The 20,778-nt window shown below is 36.4% G+C and overlaps 1 protein-coding gene across 2 annotated transcripts; it reads left to right on the forward strand.

Annotated features, from left to right (window-relative positions):
* Positions 1 to 2,358: 2,358 nt before the first annotated feature.
* SYT4 (synaptotagmin 4) lies at positions 2,359 to 12,350 on the forward strand. 2 transcript variants are annotated; one of them, XM_032421331.1, is made up of 4 exons: positions 2,359 to 2,710; positions 5,673 to 6,487; positions 8,176 to 8,293; positions 9,623 to 12,350. In XM_032421331.1, exons 1-4 carry the CDS (start codon positions 2,677 to 2,679, stop codon positions 9,928 to 9,930), a joined length of 1,275 nt encoding a protein of 424 aa, XP_032277222.1. In that variant the 5' UTR covers positions 2,359 to 2,676; the 3' UTR covers positions 9,931 to 12,350. The 2 variants fall into 2 exon arrangements, with proteins under 2 accessions (XP_032277222.1, XP_032277221.1); XM_032421330.1 differs by having other exon boundaries at positions 2,362 to 2,710; positions 8,173 to 8,293.
* The last annotated feature ends 8,428 nt before the right edge of the window (positions 12,351 to 20,778 follow it).

The following is a 20,778-nucleotide window of genomic DNA, read 5'->3' on the forward strand; positions in this document are numbered from 1 at the left end:
AGTAAGAGACCAGAGAAAATATAGACTAAACTATATTAAATAATAAACTATATAAGCTTTATCAAACTATATATTAAGTTAAAAAAATTTTTTTAATGGATGGAAAAATGATATAATGAATCACCAATAGTCTTAAATTCAACTGGATTTCTTAAAACCAAACAGAACTCAAGTGTTCTGTTCATTGTTTCTCAAAGTATGTATAGATGTTTGTAATCGGAATCCAAAATAAAGTAGGGTAAATACTGAACCATTTCAACAGTTAAAGAATCATTCTGAAGTAAACACTGCCACTTGTACAGAATGGTCTGTTTCCCAGGGCGGGAACTTGTTTGAGGCTGTGTGTTTTGGGTGGCAAAAAGGTGGTTACCTAGCAACAACCCCTCCTCCCAAGTCTCTGCCGCTAGAATGGTATTGTTCACGTCAGCGAATTGATTACTTGTTTGCTGACTCGAAAGAGAACAATGTAATAATGTGGTAGGGTATAAATCTCAAACATAAGAAACTTACAGGTTTTTCCTCTGTGTTGGATCATCTTCCCACTCCTCATCTGGTGCTGGTAGAAGCTTGTCTAAAGAGATTGGATAATAAATAATACGCTATTCATCAAATGAAAATGAGGGAAAGCTCTGACATTTTAATTAATAACATTTATTTCAGTTTGCTTTTAAAGCAAGCAATGAAACAGTTACTATATTCACAATAGCATTAGCTCTGGGCAAGAGGTAATTTTATCACAATGTGTCCTTAGAAATGAGACAGCCCAGGGTGGGATGGGGTTCTGTAGAAACAGAGTTTAAACATTCTAGACAGGTTTTAGATGACAGCATTTTGCCACCTGAAGGTAAAATTAATGAGATACTAATTTATATAAAACATACAAATAAGGTACTTATATTTACAACAAATGAGTTTGACCATATGTTAGCAATAACTTAGCCAGGAAACACACATTCTGGTAAACCTCATACCATATATTTTGTTTACCTGTGGTATATGCATAACAAATAAATGCCACTTTCATCTAATGAAAGCCTATTCCTAGGGACAATCCCACTAGGTTCATGCATAACTGAGGAAGCAAGTAATCTGAATGAAGTGAAAAGATAAGGACACAAAACACAGGTTCTGCCAATGGAAAAAATTAAATACAGTAAATTAGTTTGTGTGTTTTCATAGCATGACAATATAAGGTTTTTAAAAATCTGTTAGAAAAATGTTAAAATGCCAAGTATGTGGGAGCAAGTAGAAAGGGAAAGAAAAAGACTTTGGTTTATAAAATTTTCCATGATGCAAAAGACTGAAGCTAATTTTTCCCCAGACACAGTCGCTCAGAGCGACTGCCTGCCAATGTGCAGGAACCTGTCACTTGTACAGTGGCTTTCTGAGAGCCACCCAGTGCCCCCGCCTCCCCCATCCCAACACATACTGAATGTCATTTGCTCACTGAGCTCCAGAGCAAAGGAATTCTTTGCGGAGCAATAATTGACAGTTGAAGTTACAACCTGAGTTCTCTCCTTTGGAAAATTGCTAAACATTTGTTTTAAAAGACACACTCTTCAGATTAAAATTAATCAGAATCTGACACCATATATTCTCCAGTTCCTCAACCCCAGAAATATCATCAGTTCAGAAAAAAAATATATTTTCCTGTGAAAATAACCAATAATTATCAATTTCATTCATTTTCAATTTTGGTCTGATTCTTGTAACTATTTTGCACAATCCTATTAGAAGTCAGGGCTTTTAAACAGAAATGTCATTCCAGGAGCAGTCTCATTATATGCAAAAGTCATAACTGAGAGTGAGTCTGAATACAGAAGGGATTATTCCCATCTGTTCCTAAGTACTTTAACTGGTCAAATGTCAGATATTAAAGGGAAGGGAGCTGATAGACAGATGGAGCAACAGCATCAGCAAAATGTTCAGACTATTTATTAGAAAATAAGTGATTATAGTGGGAAAACTGTTGTCTTATTTCAAATGGATCAATGTGCAGTGCATTCTTTTCTAACATAGGTATAACATATCCAAGAAAAATTTAGAGAGCAAGAAACATATTCCTGCATGTTACAATGTTCATTTGATGCAGAAATTTCTCTCTTCTCACTCTTACCCTAAATCATCTCTGTAAATTGCATTATTCTGATAACTCACAGACAGGCTTTTACTGATCTTGATGATCAGAAGATTTTATATTAGAAACTGACAGGAATGAGTTTGGGGGCTCATCTCTCTGCGCCTCTGAGCCCCCACAGACTAGCAAAGCTAATCTCCAGTAGTCCAACAGTTAAAATAATTGATGAGTATGTGTTGAATCCTCAGGAGAGAAGGGAGGAAGAAAGAAGGAGAGGAGAGGCTTGGAGGGCGGAGGGGAGGAGGGCAGGTGCTGATTTCAACCCTGTAGCGTCAGGATTGCGTCAATTCGGGCTTCAGCCACGTCTAGAGTCTCAGAGACGAGCTTCTCAGAAGAGCCAAAACAGGAACAGGGGTGGCAAATCACTGTGCGAAGGCGAGTGGACCTCCCTCTTTGCCTCCTCCCGTTCCAGGCGCAGGTCCCCTGAGCTCTGCGCTGTTGTTTTCAGCACTCGGGAAAGCCGGCGCTTCAGATCCAGGCAAGTGAATCAAGCCAGGGAGTTTTCCGTTCAGCACCTCGGACAGAACACGCAGCAAAAAATGGCTCCGATCACTACCAGCCGGGAAGAATTTGGTAAGCAAGTTACTCAACTTATAACTGCGGTTGTTTTTTGAATACTCCAGGGTGGGCTGTGATGTTGTGGTTGTGGTTCTTGTTGTTTTTCCAGAGGTTGTTGAATATGGATTTCCTAGGTAGTTAATCTGAAAAGAAAATGAGAACTGTAAAGGGGCAATCGTGGCTTATCTCTGTTGTTTCTCCCTTGCTATCTTTCTCCTTAAAATTGCCTTCTGCTAGGGAGATTTTACATCCAAGAAGTTCCTAAACGTTCAGGTAGCTCTGTAAATTGCAGCACGCGCTAAGTAAGGGAAAAGGAGTCTGCTGTTTGTTGTTGGTTTCATTAATTCTGTAGGTGATTTTTATTTGTAGGTAAATCTGTTTTTAACTTACCAGGAGAAACCAGTGTTTCTGTGATTACATAAGGGTTTGATCTTGGTATAAAACAACTTGTATGTTGGGGGTTTGGGATGTATATTTTATTATAGAGTGTACCATAAGGTTGTTTTTCTCTGCTATGTTTTTCTTGTATCCTTGAAATATGTTGCTAGTGGAAGACACAGAATCCTATGATGCTAGGGTTAAAGCGATATTTGAAATGAACTGGCTTGGTCCATTGCATTTCGCAGGTGAGGTAACCAAAGCCCAGAGATATGAGGGAAGTGTTGCAGGTCAAACAGTTAACTAAAAGATACTGGAAAGTAGAATTAGGAATCCTGTTTTCCAGTTCAGTTTCCCTTTTCCTATGCCAAATTTTTGGCACTATTGCTCTCCTTCTCTCAGTAAATAAAATCAGATGTATTTCAAATTAAAAAGTAGTATTTTTAGGTCCCATTATATTCCAAAGACAAGAGATGGAGTTTTACTTACTTTACAAGTATTCAAAAAAAAAATCGGAATTTTATGGAAGTTTGTGAATAAGAAATGATATCTATGAGTACATGATATTGTTATTAAACTGAGTGAAATGACTGAGGTCTTTACTCTCAAAAGCTTAAGACCTTATCAGTAGAGAATACACAGGGAGTATGTGCGTCTTTCCATGATATATTGAATATTTTGCCTTGTGACATAAGTATTGGATAGAGACAATCTGTGACATTATATTCAGAAACGAGTTTCCTTTACAGCCTTCCATTTGGGTGATTGAGTTTTATATTGTTGTGATGTTTAGTCCCGATTTCTGATTTGAAAATAAGAAATTTTCTAATACTGAGGCATTTTCAGAGATGGTGGTAGGGAAAAATATGTCCTAGCTTGGGCCATCCGTCTACTTAGGAAAAAAAAAAGGATCATTTTCTATTGCTTTTATTGTTCTCCTAGCACTGGCTAAGAATTGCCTTAGTTCATGATTTTGGTTTTGCTTCCTGGCCTTGGATTATTAGAGAGTCCAGGAGTGGATTCTTTTTCCCCCCACAAAGACTTGAATAGGAGGAAAAACTGAAAAGCTGATACTAAGTTTAGCTGATTATCTTTAGCTCTCGCCTCATTCTTTCTCTGTAGCATTTGCTGCTTTTCCTACTTGGGGAATTCAAAGGTTTATTTTTCATCTTTACATGATCAGTTTCTTGATCTAATTAAACTATGGTATTTTTTATTGTTACTTTTTAATCTTATATATGTCTGCTCTTATTTGTCATTACTGATTCTTATATTCTTTGAGTTCAGTTTTGAAATTATGAAGTAGATAGGCAGAAGATTTGGGGGGAGGGGAAGGGGAGTAACAAAAGATTGTTCTTTCAGGGGTTATTCAAACAATCCTTAACCCTTTCCTGACTGGGACTTCTAACTTTACTATTCACTATTTGGGATAAAAATAGATAAGAATGAAACTAAATGCAGATAATATTACATTAGTTATATTCATTATGATTATATTAAACATTGACTCAACTGATGCACTGTGTCCAGATATAGCAATACTGCTTTTACTTACACAGTGTTACTAATCATTTTTGGAGGACTATGCTTACATATGGGACATGATAAGCTTCATGCATAATCGATGTTACCTAATGTCAGTAACTTAATGTGCCCTCATTCAAGGAAAGAATGCCAAGTTCAATTTTATTACCATTTGCCATGTGGAAAAATGCTAGAAAAAAATCAGTTATGGATAAAATTGAACTCTAAATTATCTATACTCACTTTTCTCAATACAGTTAAGGAATGATGATTCATTTGTAGCCATTGTTTTATTTTTATCCCACTTAGGTATAATTAATTTGTACTTTGGATAATTCAGTGTTTGAGAAATTTTGGGTCTGTATACAAGGAGTTTGCAGCTGTATAAGTTATATAATATCAACACCCTGTTGTTCATCTTTTTTTGTTCTTCTTTTCCCTAATATATGTAACATTTCTCTTACCAGTGTTCCATAATTGGAATGGAAATTATTGATGAGTTTGTGATAATAGCAGATAATGTTCCTTCATTTCTTAAAATTCCTGGAACCACTAGCCCCTAGATGTTTCCTGCTTGAATCCAGGATAAATAATGAACTACTAAGAATACAAAATTTCTCACTATTTGAAGAATGTGCATTTAGAGTTTAATAGTCAGTAAAAATTGATGCTTCTGGAAAGCCTCAAAATGTCAAGAAGGCATAATGAAATTAGTACTGACCTATCATGCTATAGTTGACTCATGTTATCTGAGAAAACAAAGGTAGGTCAGGGTCATTTAGCATCCCTCATCCCTGACCTAACCCCAGTTTCATCTTTTTATTTTATTTATGAAAAAACTACTGAAATGAAGAAGTTTCTATCATAATGTATTTTTTTTCTGTATGTCACACAGTGTATGTGTTTATTCCTGAAGGTGATATGCAATATGTACATAACTCATACCCAGAATAGTCAGAAAGTAATCCAATCTGTGCAACCTACAGCAATTGCCAGCTCCAGCATGCTTTTCAAATAGGCTCATATCTCCAACTCCGCTCCTTTAATATATATTATTGGTCATTTGATTTTTCAGATGAAATCCCCACAGTGGTGGGGATCTTCAGTGCATTTGGCCTGGTCTTCACAGTCTCTCTGTTTGCATGGATCTGCTGTCAGAGAAAATCATCCAAGTCTAACAAGACTCCTCCATATAAGTTTGTGCACGTCCTAAAAGGAGTTGATATTTATCCTGAAAATCTAAGTAGCAAGAAGAAGTTTGGAGCAGATGACAAAAATGAAGTAAAGAATAAACCAGCTGTGCCAAAGAATTCATTACATCTTGACCTTGAGAAGAGAGATCTCAATGGCAATTTTCCCAAAACAAACCTCAAAGCTAGTAGCCCTTCTGATCTGGAGAATGTGACCCCAAAGCTCTTTTCAGAAGGGGAGAAAGAGGCTCTTTCCCCTGATAGCTTAAAGTCCAGCACTTCCCTTACTTCAGAAGAGAAGCAGGAGAAGCTGGGAACCCTCTTCTTCTCCTTAGAGTACAACTTTGAGAAGAAAGCATTTGTGGTGAATATCAAGGAAGCCCGTGGCTTGCCGGCCATGGATGAGCAGTCGATGACCTCTGACCCATACATCAAAATGACAATCCTCCCAGAGAAGAAGCATAAAGTGAAAACCAGAGTTCTGAGAAAGACCTTGGACCCAGCTTTTGATGAGACCTTTACATTCTATGGGATCCTCTACACCCAGATCCAAGAGTTGGCCTTGCACTTCACAATTTTGAGTTTTGACAGGTTTTCAAGAGATGATATCATTGGAGAAGTCCTTATTCCTCTTGCAGGAATTGAATTATCTGATGGAAAAATGTTAATGAACAGAGAGATTATCAAGAGAAATGTTAGGGTAATTCATTTTTAGTGCTTAAAGTATTTATAAACAATCTTTTATGTAGCTTTTTCTTATCTAGGGGTTTTTCATTAAACTGATAAGTTTTATACATATCTTTACTATGTTTAATTATTATTAATCATAATCAAATGGGGAGCAAGGGACTAGAGTAGATGAAAGAAAATTTGATCTACAACTGAAATGCTTGAAGTATTTTAATTATATAAAATAAATAGGCATCCTATGGATATTTAAATAACACTTATATAAATATTTCTGTTAATTTCTATCATAAGTATTTTGACTAGGACTGCCACTTAACCTAAAATTCAGGCAAATATTTCTTATTCATAAACAAGTTAACAAAGATGTCTCAAGGTCAGCATAATTGAATTAAAAATTGGTATTTAAAATTAAATCAATTTATCCCGAGGATTTGGAAGTTGTATTGACTTTTCATGGAATTGCTTTTCAAGGAGGAGACATCACATCATATTGAATTATAAATGTTCATCACTATGTTGTATAACGAGAAGTGAGTTACTCTGCCTTTGTAGTTATACTGCTTTGGTAGTTCTGCGACTACTGGACAATGATAAGATATCCAATTTAATCCTATTTCCCCTTTAAATATAGAACTCAATTGATTTAAACTGTAGTACTTCAGAGTAATTTGTTTCTCTAAGGCATGATTTTATAGAATACCATAAAGCTCACCTTTGTTTCTTTGTTGAAATTAATGAAAAGTCAAGGTTCAGAAAATTCAGTAGCTTGTTTGAGACACCGGGCTGTTTAACGGCACAGTAGGAATAAAGATCTATTCCCTACTCTTATTCTTCTTGGGCTGCTTATTCATATAATGACCCCATGTCAGTTTTTGTATATAGATTGAAGTTTTAGGAGCTCTGGCCAGCCATCATTCTTAGTTATAATCTAGCCCTGAGTTTATATTTTATTAGTATCAGGTAAAACTTGTAATTTGAGTTATTGGTCTTCTTACCTAATGTCTTTAAGGTACAAATAAAATCTAAGTAGCATACAAAGAAGGATCTTGTGATACTTTCCCAAAACAAAGTATTAAAAATTGGGTCAATTCCTTCTAATACTTAATTCATTTCTTGGATTTGAATGAGGACTTCGAGTCGGGGCTGGGGACAGAGAATTTTAACTCAATCAGCCCTCTGGGGCAGGAGATGGTAGCAGTCAGAATAAATTTCTGTTGGTCTGAATTCGAATTCCAATAATATCAGTACTTTTTAAAAAATTGAAATCAAGTCAAACTTAACGAGTCATTTTGCCCTACACAGATCCATTCAAATAATTAGACAATTTGTATTACTATTAATAACTTCAAAAGGTAGTTATTTAATTAAAAATCAAAAGTAAAGAACACCACCACCTCTATATAGGCTGTACTCGACCCTTTTGAAGATTTCAGTAATGGGTGTGGCTCACTCATTACATATTTTAACATCCTGTAGTACCTAAAACCATCACAAGATGGCAGTCGTTTTTAGAAGGTGATAGTACTGTATAAAAGACTGTAGTTACTCTTGAATTCCTTAGCATATTAAAATGAAAATAAGTAGGAAAATTACATTTAAATAACAGTGTTATATTGCTTTAAAATGTTTCTATAAGTACACATTTCAAAACAAAAAAATAATAAAAACACTTACACCACATCTCTCTTTGTTTAGAAGTCTTCAGGACGGGGTGAGTTACTGATCTCTCTGTGCTATCAGTCCACTACAAATACTCTCACTGTGGTGGTTTTAAAAGCTCGACACCTGCCGAAATCTGATGTGTCTGGACTTTCAGGTAAGAATGCTTCTGAAAGATTCAGTCTCAGGTATAAGTGAGTAATACATTGGGCAAAATAGTTAGCAACCAACATGATTTTAATTTACCTTTTACTCACAAGCACAAGTGATGTGATTGTTTTTCTGTTTCTCATTTAATGAAATAACAATGTGAGCCAATGCCATTAGCAAGAAAAAGAAAACTACATGCTGCTAAGATCTAAGCCATTGCTAATACATGGTAGATGTCTGATTGTGTGGGTTTGAAGCAGAAAGCAGTGATAAATGCAGAGGTGAGAGGTCATTGCCAAAAATATAGCAATGGTTTGGGAGAAGAGTTCTTAATTTTAGTATTTTTGTGAGCCTGCCTACACTTACACTTCTATTGTTTTTTATTATTTTTCCTTTAATTCCTTATGTATCTGCTTTAAGCACTAGCTTTTAGTTTTGTGACTAATTTAAAAAAATTCCTTGTTGTATCACACAGTGAAAAGAACATATGACCTATGGGTTAAAATTATCTGAGTTCAGATTCTAACCCTTCCATTTTAGCATATAATCTTGGCTATGTTTCATAATCTCTATACAAACTAGATGTACTAATACCTTGAGGGGGATTGTGAAGACTAGAAAGATATACTTCATTAAATAACATCTAGTTCTATTATTATTACTACTATTGTTCATTAATGGTAATTGAACACATGATCTTAAAGGTTTAGATTAGGAAGCTAAAATGAACTCACATGCTTCAACCAGAAAGAGGCAAAAATAATATAATTAAATGTGTGATAAGGTATTATGATCCTACAATCCACACATTAAGGATGACACAGGGAAGATCAATACTGGAAAACAGGAAGCAAACCCAGCTGGTGATTAAAGCACAAACTTTAAAGCACAAAAGGACATTGCCATTGTGAATTCTAAATGCCTGTACAACAGAAAGGCAGAGAGGTAGAAAGACTCACCCAAAGTCATACAACTCAGTCAGGTTAGGTCTTGTCCAATATTTTTTTCTTCCATCTTATTTTCTGGACTGAGTTATATGTAATCAGAATGAGCCATTAGAATTTTTTTTTTATATTATCTCTTCTTCTTGCCATTATACTTCATTTCCCATCCTGTGGTTTAGAACTGTTTTCTCTTCACATTGCACATTCTTACTTATTTTCAATTTGTTGATAATAGAGAGGCCAAGCTTGATCCATATTTTCACTTTGTTCTGACTCATTTTCATTGCAATCTCACTTTATTGGCAGGCAGTGATCTCTAAGGGCACCATTATGTTGAGACCAGCTCTCCAGCCAGGTTCTGCCAGTATAACATCTGTCGTTTACCATTGCAGATCCCTATGTGAAAGTGAACCTGTACCATGCCAAAAAGAGAATCTCGAAAAAGAAGACTCATGTGAAGAAATGCACCCCCAATGCAGTGTTCAATGAACTGTTTGTCTTTGATATTCCTTGTGAGGGTCTTGAAGAGATAAGTGTTGAATTTCTGGTTTTGGATTCTGAAAGGGGGTCCAGAAATGAGGTGATAGGGCGGTTGGTCCTGGGAGCAGTGGCGGAAGGAACCGGTGGAGAGCACTGGAAAGAGATCTGTGACTATCCCAGGAGACAAATTGCCAAGTGGCATATGCTCTGTGATGGGTAGCATCCTAGCCATGATGAGTTGGAACTTAATGATTTTTACTAGGCAAGGAGCAATTTTCTTTCTCTTTTTTTCCTGATACGTGATTGCAAGCTTGTGACAACAAGCTGCCCTTTTTTGTTGTTGTTAGAAATGGATTGAATTAGCAGACCAGAAAGTAACTGTAAATGTGTATCATGATATTTTCCCCCAATATTCGAGAAGTTGGATAAATTTTCATGAGGTATTCAGTCTCTTCTGCAGGTTACCAGAGTAGCCAAGCATTTTATGAATCCTGCAGTGCAATCCCAAGCTATGGATGTGGTTTAGAACGTGATGATCTCATGGGAACATGTCACTGGAAAACAATGTGATTTTTCTGGATTTAGAAATGAAAAGCATGCTTTCTCTTATGAAAATTCATCCATTTTTCTTCAGACGGGGAAATCAATTTTTCTTTAAATCCAAAGATAAAGAAACGTTCTCTAGTTTGTTTTTATTCATTATGTCATGTGCATATATTGTTGTCTTGCATATAAAAGTATATGGTCATTTCTCTTTAGTTTTAATTATTTGATACAATTTTATTATACAAGGAGTAACTTGGTTTTGTTTCAAAAGGACAGTGAACAAGCTGAGAAATCATTTTATTAAAGGGCTGAGTTGAGAACACTGTGGCTGAAATATTATTTTTCTCCCTCCTAAGGTTATATGTGAGTCAAATTGTTGGAAAATATGATCTCACATAAGAACCACGGCCTTGAATTATTCACTGCCCTTCACAAACATCAGTGTGGTCTAAGAAAGCCCTGTTTACCTTTGTGAAATTGTGGAATTAGTTAGTGGGTAAAGAAATAAACTTCAGCTAGAAATCCAGTTAGAAATGCAGCTTTCTGAAAGGGAATGTGTATAGTACACAAGTGTGCATTCAAGGCCATCCCTCGTCCAGAGAAAGGGCATGACTAAGTCTTCACGTAGCTTGTCCTCCCCCAGAAAGGACTAAGCTACTATTTGGAAAGAAACAGACAGGACTGAAGTTTTAACCACTGGCAGATAGAAAGCATCACTTAAACCAACAGACTAAGGAATGCCTGAAAAATAACTATACAGCAAAGCCTAATATAATTTACACGTTTTCACACAAAATCTATTTAGGCTGTCAAATTAGCACAACAAAGTATGTTTCGCTATCTTTCCTAGGCTAATTTGTCTTGAGCTGTTGTCTGTGGAGCAGTTTATAGACTGGTGTCTCGCATGGTTTGCCAGGACCAGGGCTCTGAAATTCAGTGAAAACCTGCTTGAGCAAAGCAGCGCCCTGGGATTCCTTGAAAGGATGAACTTGAGGTCACGTCACCATATTTGAGTTTTTATAGCGTATGAGTGAAACTGGATACAGTCGAATTATTAAATATGCAAGTTAGAAATAAAGTCTACTGAGAAATTTACATTTTGAGTCGGGTTTTGCGTCAGTACCTTAGCCGTTTTCAGAATGTGTTTGATCTCACAGTGTTTGTAAATCTATGACACATGCATTTTCAAAACAACCTACATGCTCTTTATGACTATGCCTAATGTAAAGAAAATGTTTTACATTCTATATGTACAAAGATTGAAGTCAGCCTCTTTTTTGTGCTTTAAGATGACTTTGGGATTAAAAAAGAATATTCCCTAATCATTGTCTTTATCCACCAGAACGTCACCTCATGGCATTTCTATGAAAGCAACACAACACGAGTCGTAGTTAGTGTGTGGTTGGGGAAGTTAGAGGGCCCTTTTATTGTGTGTATATTTGGTATCGTGGGCCATGGAATAGAATATATTTTGGAGCTCTGAAAAGTTGTGAGGAGCCGATTCAAAGTATCCTTCACAGCAGCCGGAAGGCCACGGTGGTACCGAGTAAAGTACGGTTGTTGGAGGGTGATTTCTTTTTTAAGTGGAACAGCAAAACCAACAACGAATACTTTTAAAATTACAATGAATAATTTGTAAATAGTTTTTAGTTTTTAAATTTTAAAGTGTTTTTGAATGTGAAAAGTTGAGTAAAACTCTTTGTAATTGCTTTTAAGAAAAGAAAGAAGGCAAACTAGAATCGAAAACAGGCAGGGACATCTGCGATCCCATCATCTTCTGAAAATTATACTGTTTTATAACGTATTACAATATCAATGTGAATATCTTGAATTCTGTTACAAATCCTGCACTGTATGAAACATGTAAATTAACTGTTCGTCTGATTAGCCAATCCAGCCACCCTCATGGGGAGGTGTCTATGTTTGAAGAACCGTGTAACTCAGTAACTGACTTGTTCTGATGTCGTAACTCAATAGAAGTGATTTGGAAGGAAGCATGGTGTAAGAGATGGTGTCTGTTCTTTCGTGCCAGCTCTGTATGATGTTTGTAAGACCATGTTTGTAAGACATGAATAAATTGCTGCTTTTGCCCAACCCATTTCAACTCAAACTTTTTGCCAATAGACTCTGTACTATGAATTCTCTTCTTTCTTTCTAAGCTTTAAGTTTCCTGAATGGATCTCCTGGCATAGAATAGGGATCATTAGTGATTCAGCACCAAGGTCTTCCATATATCTTCTTTTATTTTGTTTAATCCCCATAACAATCATCTGGGACAATTATTATTATCCCTATGTTACAGAAGCAAAAACCAAGACTTGAGGAGCTTAGGCAATTGACTCAAATTCTTGGCTGACCACGTTCTTCCCTCCATACCATACCACTCTCCTGAAGAAGTCCTCATCAACTGGATCTGCTAGACCCTTAAAGGGGATAGTGCCCAAATTCTTTGACTTTCCCGTTCTTCTTTTTTTAAAAGATTTTATTTATTTATTTGACAGAGAGAGAGAGAGAACATGAGCGGGGGGCAGAGGGGCAGAGGGCGAGGGACACACAGACTCACTGCTGAGCGGGGCTTGATCCCAGGACCCTGAGATCATGACCTGAGCTGAAGTCAGATGCTTAACCGACTGAGCCACCCACATGCTCCAAGACTTTTCCTTTCTACAGTATACTCACTTTTCCATATTTTATTTACTTTTTCACTGTTTTCTAGCACCATTCTTAATCTATTTTTTTCTCTTTGGTCATCTTATTTCTCATTTTAGTCTCTTTCATTACCTGTTTTCTATTACTACCTTTTATTTTCTTTTTCATTTTTCCCATGTCCTTGCACCGGATAGATCTGGTTAGAAAAATGGTGTGGAAATGGAAGTCTTATTTCATCTTAGAAAGGGGGAGGAAAAACTCTCAGGACATCTGCAGTGTTCCCATCAAACACGAGCTAAGGTGAATGGGAACTATGGGGCCCACAACTGGCAGATAAGCCACTGTTTATAACCTCAATCTATATGGAGATGTTCCATGTTAACACACTTGGAAAAACAGCCCTATAAATGGCATGCAGCTAGAATCTGTTGCCATTATATTTTTGCTGCAAATCATATTAACTGTAAGGAAGGTGCACAGGTATGTCAAAAGAGTTGGCCATTATATTTAAGTGTTCAAATATATTTTAGTTGCCAAAAGCAACCAGAGACACTGAGGAGATTTTCCAAGGGCATTAGTCATCAGGGAAATGCTAAGTAAGACCACAGTGAGATACGTCTACACATCGATGACAGTGGTTGAAAGTTAGAGTTTGAACATGTCAAGTGTTGGTGAATATTTAGAAGAACAAGGTCTCTCCCACACTGCTGGTGGGGATGTAAAATGCAGACGGAGAGAGAGAGAGACAACTGGTTTGGGGAACAAGCGGTCAGTTTTTAACAAGTTAAACATACACCTACCATACGACCCAGTCATTCCACTTCTAGGTATTTACAAAGAGAAATTAAAGCCTATGTTTACATAAACACTTGTACATGAATTTACATAGCAGCTTTATATGTCATAGCCAAAATCTGTACTCAACCTAAATGTTCATCAACAGGTGAATGGGTAAATGAATTGTGGTCTGTCTACACAGTGGAATACTACTGAACAATGAAGTTAAATGAACTATTGAAAGATGCAACAACATATATGAGTCTTAACAATAATTATGCTGAGTTAAGGAAGCCAGATAATCTCCCCTACCCCCCAATGTAGAATATATAATGTAGATTTCATTTATAGAAAATATTTGAAAATGCAAACTAATCTGTAATGATAAAAAAGCAGATCAGTGTTTACTTGGAACTGAAGGGGGTGTACGGAGAGGTGTGACTGAGAGAGATTAAAAAGGAAGAGGAGGAAACTTTTGGGATGATGGGTATGTTCATTTTCGTGATTGTGATTATGGTTTCATGGTTATATACATGTATCCAAATTTATCAAATCCTACACTTTAAATATGTGCAGTTTATTATATATAAATTATACCTAAATAAAACTGTTAAGAAAAAAAAGTATAAGATAGAAGCCACTTATAACAATTTTTTAACAAAAAGGGTTAATACTAACATTACTACCAGCAATATGATTTCTGAATTTTAGTAATATTTAACACACTTTGGGGGCAATTCATTTTTCTTAACATGTATCTCCCTAGGAATATATAGTTAGGTGACCGCTTTGTAAGGTCTTTTGGGATGGTTCCTATGTAAGTATGCCACCGACTCATTCATTAAAGCAAATTGTTTGTTTGCTTTTATTTCTGCTTTTAAGAAATTGATTTCTAAATTCAATTTTGTTTCATAGTTCTATGAAATATTTACATATTTTTATTTATTTATTTTTATTATGTTCATTTAGCCAGCATATAGTACATCATAAGTTTGTGATGTAGTGTTCAACAATTCATTAGTTGCATATAACACCCAGTGCTCATCACAACACGTGCCCTCCGTATTTAATATTTAGTTTTCTAAAGATCCATTTACAAAACAAAGTACATTAACAGAAGCCCATCCTCTATTTCCACAGTCAACCATTTCTCCTTTCCCATACATAATGACTTTTAAAGGTTATAATTTAATCCTTCTAATTTTTAATATAAACAAATGTGTACATTTATTCATATTTCCCTGTTAGTTGAACAAAAGCATGCTATACAATATATCATGGAGATCATTCCCTGGCTGCATATAGAGCAGTTCCTTATTCCTCTTTATGGCTTTTTAGTAATCTTCACAGCACCAATTTTAAATGGCTATTTAGGAACATGTATTTATTCTCCCATTATAACATAAGGCCTTCATGTATTTTATTGATCTTTACATATCTAAAGTAGCTAGAATTGCATATAGAAGTTCAATGAATATTTATTTAATTAAGGGTAAGCCACCATAAGTGCCAGATTTTAATCAAATCTAATTGATTATTATATGGGAAAAATTGTAAAAACCACTATTGTTAAGGAATAATAGTAGGAAAAAAGCCACTACAAGAGATAAAAGGATTTTTTGTCCTTCTGATGTAATTTATTATATATGAGAAGGAATATGACTATAATAGACATCCCAAACTTTTTCAAATTAGTTTTGGGATGAACTCTGCTTTATTGTTTATTTCTTAGAACTGGATTTACACTCGCAATTTCTAGTATTAAGCTAGTACTAAAGTGATTCTGTATTCCCTGATAGGACACCATCTGAGCTCAAGGAAAGACAATTTAAAATCAAGTAGGATATGGATTTCACTTGAAAATTTACTGTGGATGATAAAAAAAAAAAAAGAAAAAAGAATATTTCCTGTGGATGATTTGAAATCCCAACTTTGAGGTTATATAGCACACATGAAAGATAGCCCAGTGAAATACCAAAGCTCATCTAAGCGAAAGATTTTAAGATCAGGGAATTCCTGAAGGGCCTACTTAGGTGGCCTGTGCAAGGTCATGCAGAGAGCAGTTGGGAAATCGGAGCAAGCAAGTAGATGCCCAGGTCTGCACCTCGAATGTCCACACGGCGCAGGTGGAGAAGGCAGCAGCGCTGAAAGTATTGTCTCGGGCTCTGCTACAATGATAAGTCATTCATTCAATGGAGAACCCATAGAGACACATGACCTTTGGATGGGAAATGCATCTAGTTCTCAACCCCAAATTGCCGCCCTGACCCAGGTCTCAGAGAACACTGATGACACTGGTGAAGCTTCTGTATTACCTCTAGTGCTAACACGCACTACCTTGCACTTGGAAGTACTTGTCTAAAGTTTGTATTCTTGTCTGATGGGAAGTCTCTCTGTGATATGCATGCCTGCATCCCCCATATCTGTTCATGGTAGTAGGTAATGCAAACATTTATTGGATTGAAATTTAAAACAACAATACAATGCATTTTCTAATTTATATCATCTCATTTAGTGTACAGCCCAACACAGATGTAGGTAATATTCCTTTAGTTCTACTGATGATGAAGATAAATCTCAGAATCTCATCTAATTTTGAACCACATAGTGGCAAAGATGGGATGGAACCTACGGCTTCCTGAATACCAAGTCCTCATTTTGTGTATAAGCATCACACTGACCTGCTTTTAAGCTGGCACAGAATCATGTGTTTTGCTTCTTTCCCAATTCTTGTGATAATGTCAGACATATGGCAAACACTGAAAACACTGTGAAATTATGGTTGTATTAATTCCCTAGGTTTGTTCATTCATTCTTACTTCCTTCTAACTTCCCTCTCATCCTCCTTCCTTCCTTCCTTCCTTCCTTCCTTCCTTTCTCCCTTCCTTAACACAGATCATACAACAAAGACTCTTTTTGACCAAACTTTGGTCAGGCTTCCACGAGCCCTCTTCTTGTTATGCCTCAACCTTAGCCTGTTGGAACCAAGTTTTAGCAAAGAATCCTACTAAGCCAGTTTATTGAAAATCCCCTCCCCCACACTTGATATCTGATCGTGTTTCTCATCCCGATCTTTGATATCTAAGTCCTTGACCTGCCTTTAGCAAGAATTCTGTCAAGCCAATTAACTAAGAATCCCTCTACTCTCGATAGCTAATGAAGTTCCTCTTAGTAATCTTACATCCACTGACCCTGCACTCTGCTCATTGATTATAAATCCCCAGTTATCTTTGCTGTATTCTGATTGGAGTTCAATCTCTCTCTCTTATCACAATAATCTTGAATAAAGTCTGCCTTGCTATGTTTAACAAGCATCATAATTTTTTCTCTTTAACAGTGATAGAAAATGAAACTGAGTATGTGTGGGTTTTCCACTAAAAGTTTTTAAGAACTTCGTTTACTTCTCTGAACATTCACGTTTGAAAGCTTGACACAGAGGTGACAACGTCATTGTGAATACCAGTGCTAATCCAGGAGTCATGCCTATGTGGAAAACTGTGCTGAGGTAGATTATGAGGCCAAATCAGGTCTTAACAGAAACCTGATGGGCTTAATTATCTATGTACTGGGGAGTGTTTTTCCTAGTTTAATGGAAACATTTACTTTCAGTCTCTAGTAAGTAAAATTCCATAGTTCTTGATTTTATGTTAGTAAAATGTGAATTGGTTAAATTGCTTTATTAGGTCAACTTCTCTTTCATATCAAATATTTTCATTATCTCTTTGTCTTAATGGATAAAAAAAAAAAGCACAAGTTCCAAATTCAGTTACCCTTGGTCTGAATCTTGACTTCATTTCTTATTAGCTGTGTGAGGACCGTTTGTTATTGAACGCTTCTGTGTCTCAATTTCTCTCTCTCTAAAAAAGGGCTGATAACAATTCCATCATAACACAATGTCCAGATTGCATAGAAGGATAGTGGTGAGAATGATTAATTCTGTGTGGAGATGGGTTTCAGAAAATGTGTATTGAATTTCTTTGGATCCAAAGAAGCAAAAAAAGAAAATCTAGTAAATTAAACTGCAAGTCTTTTAAAATAGGTATTGATATCTGTTAGTAGTTCATCTGCTTCTATAAGCTTACAGTTCTATTTTACATCATATTGTTATATCCATTTTAATATTTAATCCTTACAATGAATTCATGAAGATGGTAAGAAAGATATTATTTTTCTATTGTTTGCAAGTTTGGTGATTTATCAGAGATTAACTTTTTTATTTTACCAATGGAGGCAAATGGGGGGATGGAAAAAGTCGTAGGACTAGAGGGACAGAGCGTATCGGAGTTTAGGTGTAAGGTAGGACAGAGCCAAAACACACAGAAAACAGAGAAAAAGAATTATGATTTAGATAAATTCCAAACCATCATCATGAGGACATGGCATGAAAGATGGGGAGAGTAGATGGGGTCAAGGGAACAAAGAGATAATACCACCTCTATGAAAAAATATTTTATTTAAAATAAGTTAGAAAAATGCTTTATTTGGGAATAATTGAAACATCACTTTCATTGGTCAACCTACTTTATTGCTATGTTAATGCAGCTCTGCCTTCATCCATGCATATTACTATATACATGCAGAACCCTGGGGGCTTTGTATCAAACGGGTTACTAGGAACAAAAACAAAATTTTTCACCTTCTTAAGTTTCCAACACTGTAAAAGGAATTATACTAAGGCAAATGTTTCTGGAGTATTTGTAAAGATGAACATCATTAAGTATCATTAGTTTTATGTAATAATTTTATTTAAACAGTTATAATGGAAGCAAACAATCCAACTTAATTATACAGTGACAGTGTATAGATTTGCACTCTAAGGAATGTAAAAAAGATAGATGGTGTATCAGTTTGCTAGGGCTGCTATAACAAATAGCACAGATAGGGTGCTTAAACAACAGATATTTATTTTCTCACAATTGTAGAGGCTAGAGGTCCAAGATTAAGGTGTTCACAGGGCTGGTTTCTTCAGAGGTCTCTTTGGCTTGTAAATGGTCGTCTTCTTCCAGTATCTTCACCTGGTCTTTGTGTATGTTCTGACTATCTCTTCTTATAAGCAGACCAGTCATATTGAATTAGGGCTCACCCATATGACCTCATTTACCTTAATTACCTCTTTAAAGGCCCTATCTCCAAATACCGTCACATTCTGAGATACAGGGGGCTAGAATTTCAGTATATGAATTTGGGGGAAGGGGCATAATTCAGCCCAATAGAGAGAGAAAAAGAAATTTATTCCCTCGAATGTATACTGAAATGTTTATTTTATATTCACTGTAGAACTTCTGGATACCATATTGATATCAAGACTTTCCTTATTCTATTTTCCCTCCCCTTGAAGTATGTGGGCAACAGGGTCTGTTTAATTATTCCCAAAAACCAGTCACAAGGACAATCATGTTTGTCCAGAGAGAGTTAGTGTAAACACTGTAACCTTTTTCTGAAGATATATTTTGTGGGAATAAACTAGTAACAAGCATTTCACTGTTACTAATCTTATTTTATTTATTTATTTTTTTTGAGTTAGTGTTTCCTTTTTCTTTTTTTTAATTTTTTTATTGTTATGTTAATCCCCATACATTACATCATTAGTTTTAGATATAGTGTTCCATGATTCATTGTTTGTGCATAACACCCAGTGCTCCATGCAGAACGTGCCCTCCTCAATACCCATCACCAGGCTAACCCATCCTCCCAACCCCTCCCCTCTAGAACCCTCAGTTTGTTTTTCAGAGTCCATTGTCTCTCATGGTTCTTCTCCCCCTCCGATTTCCCCCCCTTCATTCTTCCCCTCCTGCTACATTCTTCTTCTTCTTTTTTTCTTTCTTAACATATATTGCATTATTTGTTTCAGAGGTACAGATCTGAGATTCAACAGTCTTGCACAATTCACAGCGCTTACCAGAACACATACCCTCCCCAGTGTCCATCACCCAGTCACCCCATCCCTCCCACCCCACCCCCCACTCCAGCAACCCTCAGTTTGTTTCCTGAGATTAAGAATTCCTCATATCAGTGAGGTCATGTGATACATGTCTTTCTCTGTTTGACTTATTTCGCTCAGCATAATACCCTCCAGTTCCATCCACGTCGTTGCAAATGGCAAGATCTCATTCCTTTTGATGGCTGCATAATATTCCATTGTATATATATACCACATCTTCTTTATCCATTCATCTGTCGATGGACATCTTGGCTCTTTCCACAGTTTGGCCATTGTGGACATGGCTGCTATAAACATCGGGGTGCACGTAGCCTTTCGGGTCCCTACTTTTGTATCTTTGGGGTAAATACCCAGTAGTGCAATTGCTGGATCATATGGTAGCTCTATTTTCAACTTTTTGAGGAACCTCCATACTGTTTTCCAGAGTGGCTGCACCAGCTTGCATTCCCACCAACAGTGTAGGAGGGTTCCCCTTTCTCCTCATCCCCGCCAACATCTGTCATTTCCTGACTTGTTAATTTTAGCCATTCTGACTGGTGTGAGCTGGTATCTCATTGAGGTTTTGATTTGGATTTCCCTGATGCCGAGCGATATTGAACACTTTTTCATGTGTCTGTTGGCCATTTGGATGTCTTCTTTGGAAAAATGTCTGTTCATGTCTTCTGCCCATTTCTTGATTGGATTCTTTGTTCTTTTGGTGTTGAGTTTGATGAGTTCTTTATAGATTTTGGATACTAGCCCTTTATCTGATATGTCATTTGCAAATATCTTCTCCCATTCTGTCAGTTGTCTTTTGGTTTTGTTGACTGTTTCCTTTGCTGTGCAAAAGCTTTTTATCTTGATGAAGTCCCAATAGTTCATTTTTGCCCTTGCTTCCCTTGCCTTTGGCGATGTTTCTAGGAAGAAGTTGCTGCGGCTGAGGTCGAAGAGGTTGCTGCCTGTGTTCTCCTTTAGGATTTTGATGGACTCCTGTCTCACATTGAGGTCTTTCAACCATTTGGAGTCTATTTTTGTGTGTGGTGTAAGGAAATGGTCCAGTTTCATTCTTCTGCATGTGGCTGTCCAATTTTCCCAACACCATTTGTTGAAGAGACTGTCTTTTTTCCATTGGACATTCTTTCCTGCTTTGTCAAAGATTAGTTGACCATAGAGTTG

This window comes from Phoca vitulina, unplaced genomic scaffold (genome assembly GCF_004348235.1).
Source record: "Phoca vitulina isolate PV1807 unplaced genomic scaffold, GSC_HSeal_1.0 scaffold24, whole genome shotgun sequence".
Classification (NCBI taxonomy): Eukaryota; Metazoa; Chordata; class Mammalia; order Carnivora; family Phocidae; genus Phoca; species Phoca vitulina.

Excerpts from the sequence above, each read along its gene's own strand:
- SYT4 (XM_032421330.1), top strand. The coding sequence starts at position 2,677 with ATGGCTCCGATCACTACCAGCCGGGAAGAATTTG. Across the intron at positions 2,711-5,672 it reads TACCAGCCGGGAAGAATTTG|ATGAAATCCCCACAGTGGTG; the intron begins GTAAGCAAGTTA and ends TTGATTTTTCAG. Across the intron at positions 6,488-8,172 it reads TTATCAAGAGAAATGTTAGG|AAGTCTTCAGGACGGGGTGA; the intron begins GTAATTCATTTT and ends CTCTTTGTTTAG.